The sequence below is a fragment of the Moschus berezovskii genome, chromosome 5 (assembly GCF_049115385.1).
Source record: "Moschus berezovskii isolate FMDL1 chromosome 5, NW_MosBer_1.0, whole genome shotgun sequence".
Classification (NCBI taxonomy): Eukaryota; Metazoa; Chordata; class Mammalia; order Artiodactyla; family Moschidae; genus Moschus; species Moschus berezovskii.
In genome coordinates, this window is record NC_142464.1 from 10,518,871 (window position 1) to 10,532,291 (window position 13,421).

Consider the following 13,421-nt stretch of genomic DNA (forward strand, 5'->3'; position numbering starts at 1 on the left):
TGCTCATCGACCCTTGTAAGTCATTTACTTGTGTGTGTATTATATTCTGGATGGTGCTCAGTGAAGGCCATTACTGAAGGCCTGTCAAGGCCTGTGTTTTCTCTCCGTGTGCTTTCACATCTGAGGATGGGTTTCTGTGAATTGGGACTGTGGTATAGTGTGTGGGGAGATAAAGGTAGGTATGTGACAGTGACTGTGTATGTGTGTGTGTGTGTTTAAAGCACCAAAGCTAGGAAGAGTTTGAGACCGAAGTCTTTGAAAAATCATCAGGAAAAAAACCATACCTTTCGCTTAGAAACTATAAATCATTACAGTTACCTGGGGATAATCTTTGCTGATTCCTGAAAGTGTGTCTCTCTTTAGTTTAAATCTGACAACAGTGTGCTGTGAGAATTGATTATTTGAGCACACTTAGTTTTTTGTGGTCCTAAAGATATCCTGAAGTCTGGGTAATTAAATACTGAAAGCAGGGCATCTGGCCTTACTTCATTTAAAAACAATTGCTGAAACAATGCCTGTAATTTAAATAAAAAAAACATGATGACAATTTTTCCTCTAAAGACATCCATGCTCTAAATCTTACTTCTTTAAAATTACCTTCTTTGAAAAGTCTTGTTGAAAGACAGAAAGGAAAATATATTGTCTTTAATAAATCATATAACACTGAACCAGGAAGAAATAGAAAATCTTAACAGACCCATCACAAGCACGGAAATAGAAGCTGTAATCAGAAATCTTCCAGCAAACAAAAGCCCAGGTCCAGACGGCTTCACAGCTGAATTCTACCAAAAATTTAGAGAAGAACTAACACCTATTCTACTCAAACTCTTCCAGAAAATTTCTGAGGAAGGGAAACTTCCAAACTCATTCTGTGAGGCCACCATCACCCTAATCCCAAAACCTGGTAAAGATCAGACAAAAAAGAAAACTACAGGCCAATATCACTGATGAACATAGATGCAAAAATCCTTAACAAAATTCTAGCAATCAAAATCCAAAAACACATTAATAACATCATACGTCATGACCAAGTGGGCTTTATCCCAGGAACGCAAGGATTCTTCAATATCTGCAAATCAATCAATGTAATACACCACATTAACAAACTGAAAAATAAAAATCACATGATTATCTCAATAGATGCAGAGAAAGCATCCATTTATGATCAAAACCCTCCAGAAGGTGGGAATAGAAGGAACATACCCCAACATAATAAAAGCTATATATGACAAACCCACAGCAAACATTATTCTCAGTGGTGAAAAACTGAAAGCCATTCCCCTAAAGTCAGGAACAAGACAAGGGTGCCCACTCTCACCACTGCTATTCAACATAGTTTTGGAAGTTTTGGCCACAGCAATCAGAGCAGAAAAAGACATAAAAGGAATCCAAATTGGAAAAGAAGAAGTAAAACTTTCACTGTTCGCTGATGACATGATCCTCTACACAGAAAACCCTAAAGACTCTACCAGAAAACTACTAGAGCTAATCAATGAATACAGTAAAGTTTCAGGATATAAAATCAGCACACAGAAATCCCTTGCATTCCTAGACACTAATAATGAGAAAATAGAAAGAGAAATTAAGGAAACTATTCCATTCACTGTTGGAATGAAAAGAATAAAATGCTTAGGAATATATCTACCTAAAGAAACAAAAGACCTATATATAGAAAACTATAAAACACTGGAGAAAGTAATCAAGTAGGACACTAATAGATGGAGAAATATACCGTGTTCATGGATTCGAAGAATAAATATTGTGAAAATGAGTGTACTACCCAAAGTAATTTATACATTCAATGCAATCCCTATCAAGCTACCAATGATATTTTTTTCACAGAGCTAGAACAAATAATCTCACAATTTGTATGGAAATACAAAAAACCTCGAATAGCCAAAGCAACCTTGAGAAAGAAGAATGGAACAGGAGGAATCAACCTGCCTGACTTCAGGCTCTACTACAAAGCCACAGTCATCAAGACAGTATAGTACTGGCATAAAGACAGAAATATAGATCAATGGAACAAAATAGAGAGCCCAGAGATAAATCCACGCACCTGTGGACACCTTATCTTTGACAAAGAAGGCAAGAATATAAAATGGAGAAAAGACAGTCTCTTTAACAAGTGGTGCTGGGAAAACTGGTCAGCCACTTGTAAAAGAATGAAACTAGAACACTTCCTAACACCATACACCAAAATAAACTCAAAATGGATTAAAGGTCTAAATGTAAGACAAAAACTATAAAACTCCTAGAGGAGAACATAGGCAAAACACTCTCCGACATAAATCACAGCAGGATCCTCCAAGACCCACCTCCCAGAATATTGGAAATAAAAGCAAAAATAAAAATTTAGGACCTAATTAAAATTAAAAGCTTCTGCACAGCAAAGGAAACTATAAGCAAGGTGAAAAGACAGCCTTCAGAATGGAGAAAATAATAGCAAAGGATTAATCTCCAAAATATACAAGCAGCTCCTGCAGCTCAATTCCAGAAAAATAAACGACCCAATCAAAAAATGGGCCAAAGAACTAAACAGACATTTCTCCAAAGAAGACATACAAATGGCTAACAAACACATGAAAAAATGCTCAACATCCTTCATAATCAGAGAAATGCAAATCAAAACCACAATGAGATACCATTTCATACCAGTCAGAATGGCTGCTGTCCAAAAGTCTACATGCAATAAATGCTGGAGAGGGTGTGGATAAAAGGGAACCCTCTTACATTTTTGGTGGGAATGCAAACTAGTACAGCCTCTATGGAGAACAGTGTGGAGATTCCTTAAGAAACTGGAAATAGAACTGCCATACGACCTAGCAATTGCACTCCTGGGCATACACACCGAGTAAACCAGAATTGTAAGAGACACATGCACTCCAATGTTCACTGAAGCACTGTTTATAATAATGAAGACATGGAAGCAACCTAGATGTCCATCTGCAGACGAATGGATAAAAAATCTTTGGTACATATACACAATGGAGTATTACTCAGCTATTTAAAAAACTCATTTGAATCAGTTCTAATGAGGTGGATGAAACTGGAGCCTATTATACAGAGTGAAGTAAGCCACAAAGAAAAACACCAATATAGTATACTAACGCATATATATGGAATTCAGAAAGATGATAATGATAACCCTGTATACGAGACAGCAAAAGAGACACATATATAGAACAGTCTTTGGGACTCTGTGGGAGAGGGTGAGGGTGGGATGATTTGGGAGAATGGCATTGAAACATGTATATTATCATACGTGTAAAGAATCACCAGTCCAGGTTCGACGCATGATATAGGATGCTCGGCGCTGTAGCACAGGATTGACCCAGAGGAAGGATTTAGGGAGGAGGGAGGTGGGGGGGGGTGGTTTCAAGAAGGGGAACACATGTACACCCGGGGTGAATTCATGTCAATGTATGGAAAACCAACCCATATAATTTTGTAAAGTAATTCAATTCAGTTCAATCGCTCAGTCATGTCTGACTCTTTGCGACCCCATGAATCACAGCAGGCCAGGCCACCCTGTCCATCACCAAATCCCAGAGTTCACTCAAACTCATGTCCAACAAATTGGTGATGCCATCCAGCCATCTCATTCTCTGTCGTCCCCTTCTCCTCCTGCCCCCAATGCTTCCCAGCATCAGAGTCTTTTCCAGTGAGACAACTCGTTGCATGAGGTGGCCAAAGTATTGGAGTTTCAGCTTTAGCATCAGTCCTTCCAGTGAACACCCAGGATTGATCTTTAGAATGGACTGGTTGGATCTTCTTGCAGTCCAAGGGACTCTCAAGAGTCTTCTCCAGCACCACAGTTCAAAAGCATCAATTCTTCAGCGCTCAGCTTTCTTTACAGTCCAACTCTCACATCCATACATGACCACGGGAAAAACCATAGCCTTGACTAGACGGACCTTGGTTGGCAAAGTAATGTCTCTGCTTTTTAATATGCTATCTAGCTTGGTCATAACTTTCCTTCCAAGGAGTAAGCGTCTTTTAATTTCATGGCTGCAATCAGCATCCACAGTGATTTTGGAGCCCAAAAAAATAAAGTCTGACACTGTTTCCACTGTTTCCCCATCTATTTCCCATGAAGTGATGGGACCAGATGCCATGATCTTCGTTTTCTGAATGTTGAGCTTCAAGCCAACCTTTTCACTCTCCTCTTTCACTTTCCTCAAGAGGCTTTTGAGTTCCTCTTCACTTTCTGCCATAAGGGTGGTGTCATCTGCATAACTTTGGTTATTGATATTTCTCCCAGCAATCTTGATTCCAGCTTGTGCTGCTTCCAGCCCAGCGTTCCTCATGATGTACTCTGCATATAGGTTAAATAAGCAGGGTGACAATATACAACCTTGACGTACTCCTTTTCCTATTTGGAACCAGTCTGTTGCTCCATGTCCAGTTCTGACTGTTGCTTCCTGACCTGCATACAGGTTTCTCAAGAGGAAGGTCAGGTGGTCTGATATTTCCATCTCTTTCAGAACTTTCCACGTTTATTGTGATCCACACAGTCGAAGGTTTTGGCATAGTCAATGAAGCAGAAATAGATTTTTTTCTGGAACTCTCTTGCTTTCTCCATGATGCAGCGGATGTTGGCAATTTGATCTTGGTGCCTCTGCCTTTTCTAAAACCTGCTTGAATATCTGGGAATTCACGGTTCACATATTGCTGAAGCCTGGGCTTGGAGAATTTTGAGCTTGGCTTTACTATCGTGTGAGATGTGTGCAATTGTGTGGTAGTTTGAGCATTCTTTGGCATTGCCTTTCTTTGGGATTGGAATGAAGACTGACCTTTTCCAGTCCTGTGGCTACTACTGAGTTTTCCAAATTTGCTGGCATATTGAGTGCAACACTTTCACAGCATCATTTTTCAAGATTTGAAATAGCTGAACTGGAATTCCATCACCTCCACTAGCTTTGTTCGTAGTGATGCTTTTTAAGTCCCACTTGACTTCACATTCCAAGATGTCTGGCTCTATGTCATTGATCACGTTATCGTGATTATCTTGGTCGTGAAGATCTTTTTTGTACAGTTCTTCTGTGTATTCTTGCCACCTCTTCTTAATATCTTCTGCTTCTGTTAGGTCCATACCATTTCTGTCCTTTATCGAGCCAATCTTTGCATGAAATGTTCCATTGGTATATCAAATTTTCTTGAAAAGATCTCTAGTCTTTCCCATTCTGTTGTTTGCCTCTGTTTCTTTGCATTGATCACTGAGGAAGTCTTTCTGATCTCTCCTTGCTATTCTTTGGAACTCTGCATTCAGATGCTTATATCTTTCCTTTTCTCCTTTGCTTTTTGTTTCTCTTCTTTTCACAGCTATTTGTAAGGCCTCCTCAGACAGCCATTTTGCTTTTTTGCATTTCTTTTCCATGGGGATGTTGTTGGTCCCTGTCTCCTGTACAATTTCACCAACCTCTGTCCAGAGTTCATCAGGCACTCTATCTATCAGATCTAGTCCCTTAAATCTATTTCTCACTTCCACTGTATAATCATAAGGGATTTGATTGAGGTCATATCTGAATGGTCTAGTGGTTTTCCCTACTTTCTTCAATATAAGTCTGAATTTGGCAATAAGGAGTTCATGATCTGAGCCACAGTCAGCTCCTGGTCTTGTTTTTGCTAACTGTATAGAGTTTCTCCATCTTTGGCTGCAAAGAATATAATCAATCTGATTTCGGTGTTGACCATCTGGTGATGTCCATGTGTATAGTCTTCTCTTGTGTTGTTGGAAGGGGGTGTTGGCTATGACCAGTGCATTCTCTTGGCAAAACTCTATTAGTCTTTGCCCTGCTTCATTCCATGCTCCAAGGCCAAATTTGCCTGTTTCTCCAGGTGTTTCTTGACTTTCTACTTTTTCATTCCAGTCCCCTATAATGAAAAGGACATCTTTTTTGGGTGTTAGTTTTAAAAGGTCTTGTAGGTCTTCACAGATCCGTTCAACTTCGGCTTCTTCAGCTTTACTGGTTGGGGCATAGGGTTGAATTACTGTAATATTGAATGGTTTGCCTTGTTTTTAAGATTTCATCCTATACCAAAGATTTTTTATCCATTCGTTTGCAGATGGACATCTAGGTTGCTTCCATGTCTTCGTTATTATAAACAGTGGTGCAATGAACATTTGAGTGCATGTTTCTCTTACAATTCTGGTTTCCTTGGTGTGTATGCCCAGGAGTGCGATTGCTGGGTTGTATGACAGTTCTATTTCCAGTTTTTTTAAGGAATCTCCACACTGTTCTCCATAGTGGTTGTCCAATAAAAAAAAAATCATATAACATGACTTCTAATTAAGGGAATTGTTGCTATATTTTTGGAACTAATTATATTTCACTGTCATTAAGTTTTACCATATGTCAAGTAAAATTCCATTGGTTACATTTTGCCATGTCTGGGGACACATGTGGCTGATTAGCTTTGCCCTGGGAAGACTGATGCCTTGTATGTACTAAGTGAAAAATTTCTCAGGCGTTCAAAATAATTGAAGGAAAATAATAGAGTAATTCTGTAGACCCTTCTACTATGGACATGAACCATCCAAAAAATAAATCAGCTTATCTGTTTATAGTTGATCCGCTTTAACAGAAAATATTTAGATTGAAGGAAATAAAAATTGTTTATATATATTTCCAATTTTTTTTTTCATTTACATGTTAGGGTTTTTTTGTTTTTGTTTTTGTTGAGCTGAATTTTTTTGTGGTTTCTTCTGTCCTTTGCTGGATGGGAAGGCTAACTATGATTAATTCCATTAATTTTTTTTTTTTTACTGTGCAATTTGGTTTTTAATATATTTAGAGCTTTACAATCATTACAATAATCAATTTTAGAACATTTTCATCAGCCTCAAGAAGCCCCTATACTCTTTAGCTATGACCCTTTTACCTCCTAGTCCCCACAGACCTAGGCAAGCACTAATTTACTGCCTATTCTGGACATTTTGCATCACTGAATCGTATAATATATGGTCTTTCAAGACTAGATTCTTTCACTTAGCATAATGTCTTCACAGTTCATTCATACTGTGACTTCATTCCTTTTATATGAATGCCGTTAATCTTTAATCTGGAAGTAAAGACAGATCTAGCACAGTGTCTTAGACCTTGAGAAGTGATGTCAGAAGCATTTGACAGAGACAGGAACCTTCCAAGTTCCTGCACAGTGATCATTTTCATTTAATGTACAGTGACAGAATCTTAGAGATAGAATGACTCGATTAAAGGGGATAAGGTTTTCATTTTCACGTGAAAGTTTCTTTCCCTTTCCTAATTTAGCTAACTTATTTTTATGTAACTGGTTTAGGAAGGCTGTGCAAATCAGAGTTTGGAACTGAGATGGTTTTTATTGAAAGATGAAAATTTAACTTCTTTATTGTTGTTCAGTTGCTCAGTTGTGTCCCAGTCTTTACCACCCCATGGACTACAGGACACCAGGCTTCCCAGTCCCTCACCATCTCCCGGAGCTTGCTCAGACTCATGTCCATTGAGTTGGTGATGCCATCCCACCATCTCGTCCTCTGATCTCTTTATAGACCCTGGTATTCAGAAGACAGTCCTCAATAGGACATTAACTAATATGTTTCATTTCCATGAAAATTCAAATAGAGTAAGATGGTATTAGGAAGACTAGTTTTGAAAGGAAAAGCTATACATACTCACTGCAAAGGTCAAATGCTAGAACATGATACTAAGAAGAATTTTGAGTGTTCTTTATTCATTAGTCTTTAAAAATGTTCAATTTATATTACTTAGGGTTCAGTATCAAAGTCAATATATGGAGACTTTAATAATAGCCATCTGTCTGGAGTTTTTTTTTATTTGGTTTCTTTGGAAAGAGGAAAGATGTATTGGGTTATCCCTCTATGTCTCTCCTTGGTATTTCTGTAACCTTAGGAAGGTTAAAGTCATGTGAGCAATAATCCAACAGCTTCAGTCAAATGTTGGAGACTGGGGTAGAGAAATCGAGGAGAGGACCAGCCACTAGAAAGCTAGAGAAAGCAGGTGGCCTGTGAGGACTGCACGGTAGGGACTTAAGCGTCATTTGGATAAAGATGTTTAGAGTAAAATAGATGAACAGCAGCTCTGTTAATGAACAAAAATGTTATCTCAAATATAAATGTGTAGGCAACTATAGTCTGTCATTATGGTGTTGTTATGAGACTACAAGCAATAATATATAGATTTAGATTATTAAAAGTGACAGTCTTGTAAGCATTTATGAAAAAATTAAATTGTACATGTCTCTTAAGCTGAAATATGATGTGAAAAGAAAGTGCATACATCTAATGGACTGGAAATGAGTTACTGAGTCATTCAACTTAGCTGGAGCCAGGGGGCCTGGGAAAAAGCTGCAAAAATAAGGAACAAGCAATGCCTTTGGTAAAATGGGCTTATTATAATAAGTCACAGAGAAATCTTTGTTATGTTACATGTCTTTGAAGAATGAATTTCAGATGGCAAACACATCTGATATATGTGCTTAATTTGTTGTTGAGTTGCTCAGTAGGGTCCAACTCTTTGTGACCCCATGGACTGCAGCACGCTAGGCTTCCCTGTCCTTCACTGTCTCCTGGAGTTTGCTGAAACTTGTGTCCATCGAGTCCATGATGCCATCTAACCATCTCATCCTCTATTGCCCTCTTCTCCTCCTGCCTGCAGTCTTTCCCAGCATCAGGGTCTTTCCAGTGAGTTGGCTCTCTGCATCAGGTAGCCAAAGTATTGGAGTGTCATACTTAATACTGAGTAACAAATGTATGACTAAGAAGGATCATTAACCATTTCTGTAAGTGGTGGTAGCCTCTCAAATGCAATATGCCATGGCAGTCATGCTGATGTTTCCTGATGTAGAATTAGCTGGGTTGTGTGGATTTTAGAAACAGTTGTAGATTTTAGATTTCACTTCTGAGAAATTTTTTTTTTTTTTTTAGTGTCTAGTGGCATTGCTACCTGTTTTGCTTAATTTAGCTGTTTGTCATGTAAACAGTTCCGTTACTATAGCTATGGCGGAGCCTGGAAAGGAGAATTTGTACTCAGATGTTTAGAGTTACTTCTTTTAGTCTGCTTGAAGGAATGTGGCCTGGTGTCTTCTTCAAGGAAGTGTTGCAGTGTCACTTCTGTCTGTGCCAGCCGTGCGACTGGACACTTTCAGCTTCACCCAGTGGGCGTCAGGATTCTGAACTGATGGGTGAGCAGGCGGGCAGGGCAGGTAGGACGATTTTCAGGGCCTCCCAACGCAGATCTCAGAATGAGGTGGTTATTTAGGGAGAAATCCCCATAGCTTCACACCTAAACATACAAGACACAAGGAAGAGGTATTTATAGTCTTAAATTCTTTGAGCAGTTTCAGCACTGAAAATTAAATCCCTGTCTTTTGAGGGTCTTCCATTTATTACACAGATTTTTAAATGATTATTGAGGACCCTTGGACCCTTAAGAAAACAAGAATTGTTTGAAAAACATGGCAGATATGAAATACAAGGAGAAGGCTAACTCTTTTTTTCCCCAGAAAATGTGTGTTAGAATCTTGAATTATCAGTCTTTGTAGAGCGTGCAGCAGGTGTTTTTATACAGCAGCTTTTGGGTAACTCACCCTCTGGGGGTAACTTTCTTGTCTCCAGTCACTGCCTGTGATCTGGCCTGTGTCAGTCTGTCTGATCTCAACACCCACCACTTTTTCCATTGCTCCTTCTGTTCTAGCCTCATGGCCTTCTTGCTGTTCTTAATGTGCTTCCAGCTCAGGGCCTTTCTACATGTCCTCTCCTGGCTGTTCCCTCTGGCTTGGAAACGGTCTTTCTGAGCCCTCACCGGGCCTGTGCCGTGTCTTCACGTGGAACACTTTTCAGGTCACCTCATCAGTGCACTTCTGCCTGACCCCTCCATCCTGAAGAGCCCTTCTCCCCTACTCCACGTCCTCCTCCTGTGACTGAAGGTCTAGTCTGTGCTTTCTGCTCCTGAGTGTTGTGGGGTCAGGCTTCGTCTGTCTGTTTTGGTCACTGAAAAATTCCCAGGGCATTAGCAGTATCTGGCACCGTGTATGTGGTACCTGCCCAACTCTTTGCGACCTTGTTCTTTGCTTTATACAATAAAATTTTAGAAATCCAAAGTTTGTTTTTCCCCGCCCTGAGTCAGTGAAGGTATAGTCTTCATACTAATATTTTTGTTACTTTGTGTTGGAGATATGGAGTGCTGATCCCTCATTCCTTCCCTCCTCCTCTCCATTCCAGTTGAATATAAACTCAAAATAAGCACTGGGTAAAGACTGGCATATGTTTTATTAAACTGAGCAAGTGGTTGTAGCTTTTCAGTGTAGCAGTTTTAAAAGCTTTGTTCATAGCAACTTGGATTCAAGAGTGTCCAGTGGAGTCCTTGGTCCTGTGGCAGTTACAGCCCTCCCTCGATTGAGAGTTGAGTAGATCTGAACAGCAGGGCTTATGGCATGAAACAGAGGAATTATGGCATAAAACAGAGCCAACTGTCTGCTCAGCAAGACTTCAGCAGGCCATGAAAAGACAAAATTGAGCTTTTTTATTTACCCACTAGTTAAAACGTGAATTGTAGCCCAGTGGATGTCCAATTCCACTGGTTAGATTAGCAGATTGTCCACATATGGAAATGATTCAGTAAGCAGGTGGAGAGAGAAATTGAGATGATTGTTTCAGCTCTACCCCTGCCACTTGAGGAACAATCCGCACTGCCCTCTTGTGTGGAAAATAAGGCTGTGTTGCAACTATACTTATCCCCTGAACAAATGCATTTGTGACACATGTATTAAACTGTACCTACAAATAAATAATTTTGACCAGAAAAGAGCTATCAACACAGGATGTTTCTGAGAATTGATTGCATTTGTGAGTCATCTAGACATCTGCCAAATGAAAGCACAGGCTCTATTTGTATGTATGTTTAAGGGATGGATGTTAATCCAGCATCTATTCAACACCTGTTAATAGAAAGGTGATACTTATGAAAAAATACTGTGTTATTTTTAGCTTGGCTAATCTGTTTAGTACGGCTAATACTAACTTCAAGTGTAAATTCAGGTGCTCTTACGTTTCAGGTTCGGGGGAGTAAGGGAGAAGTCCTGTACATTTTGGATGCTACCAACCCACGGCACTCCAACTGGCTTCGCTTTGTTCATGAGGCGCCATCTCAGGAGCAGAAGAACCTGGCTGCCATCCAAGTGAGCTTATTTGCTTCTTATTTGTACTCTGTACATTGAGGGGAATGAACTAATTTATAACTGTTCTCCCTGTTTTAAATTTATTTCCAAATGACCTGCTTCAAACAACAGTAACCAACTCATAAAAGCAGAGAAGTCTCATCTAGTCAGCATATGCAGGAAAGGGCAAGCCCAGCTGTAAATTGACACCAGATCACTGACTTTATGAGAATTCTTGAGGGGATGAGTTACATGGTCTCATATTATCCTTGGCAGATTCTGCTTTCAAATACTTTTAACTCATTCAGTGTTTACTGATAGTTTTTCTGTTTGATGGCTAATTTGGTGCATGGCTCAATGTTCTATGTTATTGTTTGGGAAAGGCTTCATGGAGAAAGTTTATTTGGGTGTGTCTTCCTATGGCCATCCTCTGAGCTTCTTGAGGGTGTTGTATTCCTCAGGGTTTTCAGAGAAACAGGGCTAATAGGATCTATATATCTGTATCTGTGATGTAAAGAACCGGCCTGCCAGTGCAGGAGACATAAGAGACGTGTGTGCGATCCCTGGATCGGAAAGATCCCCTGGAGGAGGACAAGGCAGTCCACTCTGGTATTCTTGCCTGGAGAATCCCGTGGACAGAAAAACCTGTGGGCTACGGTCCATAGGGTCGCACAGAGTCAGACACGACGGAGTGACTTAGCACATATCTATCTATCCATCTAGAAAGACAGAAAGAGACAGAGACTGAGAAAGAGATTTATTTTAAGGAATTGACTTATGTAGTTACGGAGGCTGGCAAGTTCAGCCTCTTCAGAGCCAGTGTTCCACCTTAAGTCCACAGGCCACAGATGCTGTGGAACAGTGAAGAGCAAATGCTTTGTTTCCGGTTTGATGACATGAAAGCTGCTGTAGAATCAGCAAGAGCCAGTGTCCCGCTTGAAAGGCTGTCACGTCTGAAGAGTGGATTTTCCACTTTAAAAGCCATTAGGCAATAGAATTCTCTTAGAACGTCCCCTGTGCTCCAGGGGTTACGACTCTTCCTTCCAGTGCAGGAGGCACAGGTTTGATTCCTGGTCAGGGAACTAAAGTTCCACATGCCATGGGTTGGGGCCAAAATTTAAAAAAAAAGAATTCTCTTTTACTTGGTGGGGGAAGGGAGACCCTTTTGTTTTTTTCAGGACTTCAGCTGATTGGATGAGGCCCACCTATGTTGTAGAGGGTAGTCTACTTTACTCAAGTTCATGCATTAAAATGTTACTCTAACACAAAAACATCCTCACAGAAACAAAATAATGTCTGAATAGCTATCTGGGTGCCCTGTGGCCCAGTCAAGCTGACATAGATAATTAACTCTCCCGGGTGGGAACAATGTTTTATAATACAGAATACGGTATGCTGTATTTTAGGATTAGTGTTATACACAGCATCAGGCTCTGATACTAACTGTGACTTAAATTCCATTGATCCCTCAGTAGAAATTAAGGGAAGGAGAAAAAGAGTCAAGACAAGGAGTTTTTAGAAGGGCTCGGGAAATGGTAACAGGTTTTGTTTTCTTGGGCCTCAAAATCAATGCAGGTGGTGACTGAAGCCATGAAATCTAAAGATGCCTACTCCCTGGAAGAAAAGTCATGAGCAACCTAGACAGCATATCAAAAGCAGAGACATTGCCGACAAAGGTCCGTCTAGACAAAGCTATGATTTTTCCAGTAGTCATGTATGGATGTGAGAGTTGGACTATAAAGAAAGGTGAGGGCCGAAGAATTGATGCTTTTGAACTGTGGTGTTCGAGAAGACTCTTGAGAGTCCCTTGGACTGCAAGGAGATCCAGCCAGTCTATCCTAATGGAGATCAGTCCTAAATATTCATTGGAAGGACTCATTCTGAAGCTGAAACTCCAATACTTTGACCCCCTGATGTGGAGAGCTGACTCATTTGAAAAGACCCTGATACTGGGAAAGATTGAGGGCAGGAGGAGAAGGGGACAACAGAGGTTGAGACGGTTGGATGGCATCACTGACTTGATGGACGTGAATTTGAGCAAGCTCTGGGAGTTGGTGATGGCCAGGAAGGCCTGGGGTCACACATGAGTGAATGACTGAATTGAACTGTAATTAAAGTTCATTGGACAGATTGTTAAGAGAATTAAAGAAGCTTTACATTCTGTTTGGGGGTTGACAGATCACATGTGAAAACTTGGCTCCTGAACCCCAAACTACACAAGTGAAAGCAGAGCGAAGGTTGGCAGGAGCAAGAGGGGAGGGAAC

The 13,421-nt window shown here is 40.2% G+C and overlaps 1 protein-coding gene across 7 annotated transcripts in view; it reads left to right on the top strand.

Moving 5' to 3' along the window:
• Positions 1-13,421, top strand: part of PRDM5 (PR/SET domain 5) — a 278,236-nt gene that overhangs the window by 78,973 nt on the left and 185,842 nt on the right. For all 7 annotated transcript variants that reach the window (XM_055435296.2, XM_055435299.2, XM_055435302.2 and 4 more), the window contains exon 3: positions 11,056-11,178. In XM_055435296.2, coding sequence (XP_055291271.1) covers positions 11,056-11,178 — 123 coding nt within the window. The remainder of the gene's footprint in view (positions 1-11,055; positions 11,179-13,421) is intronic.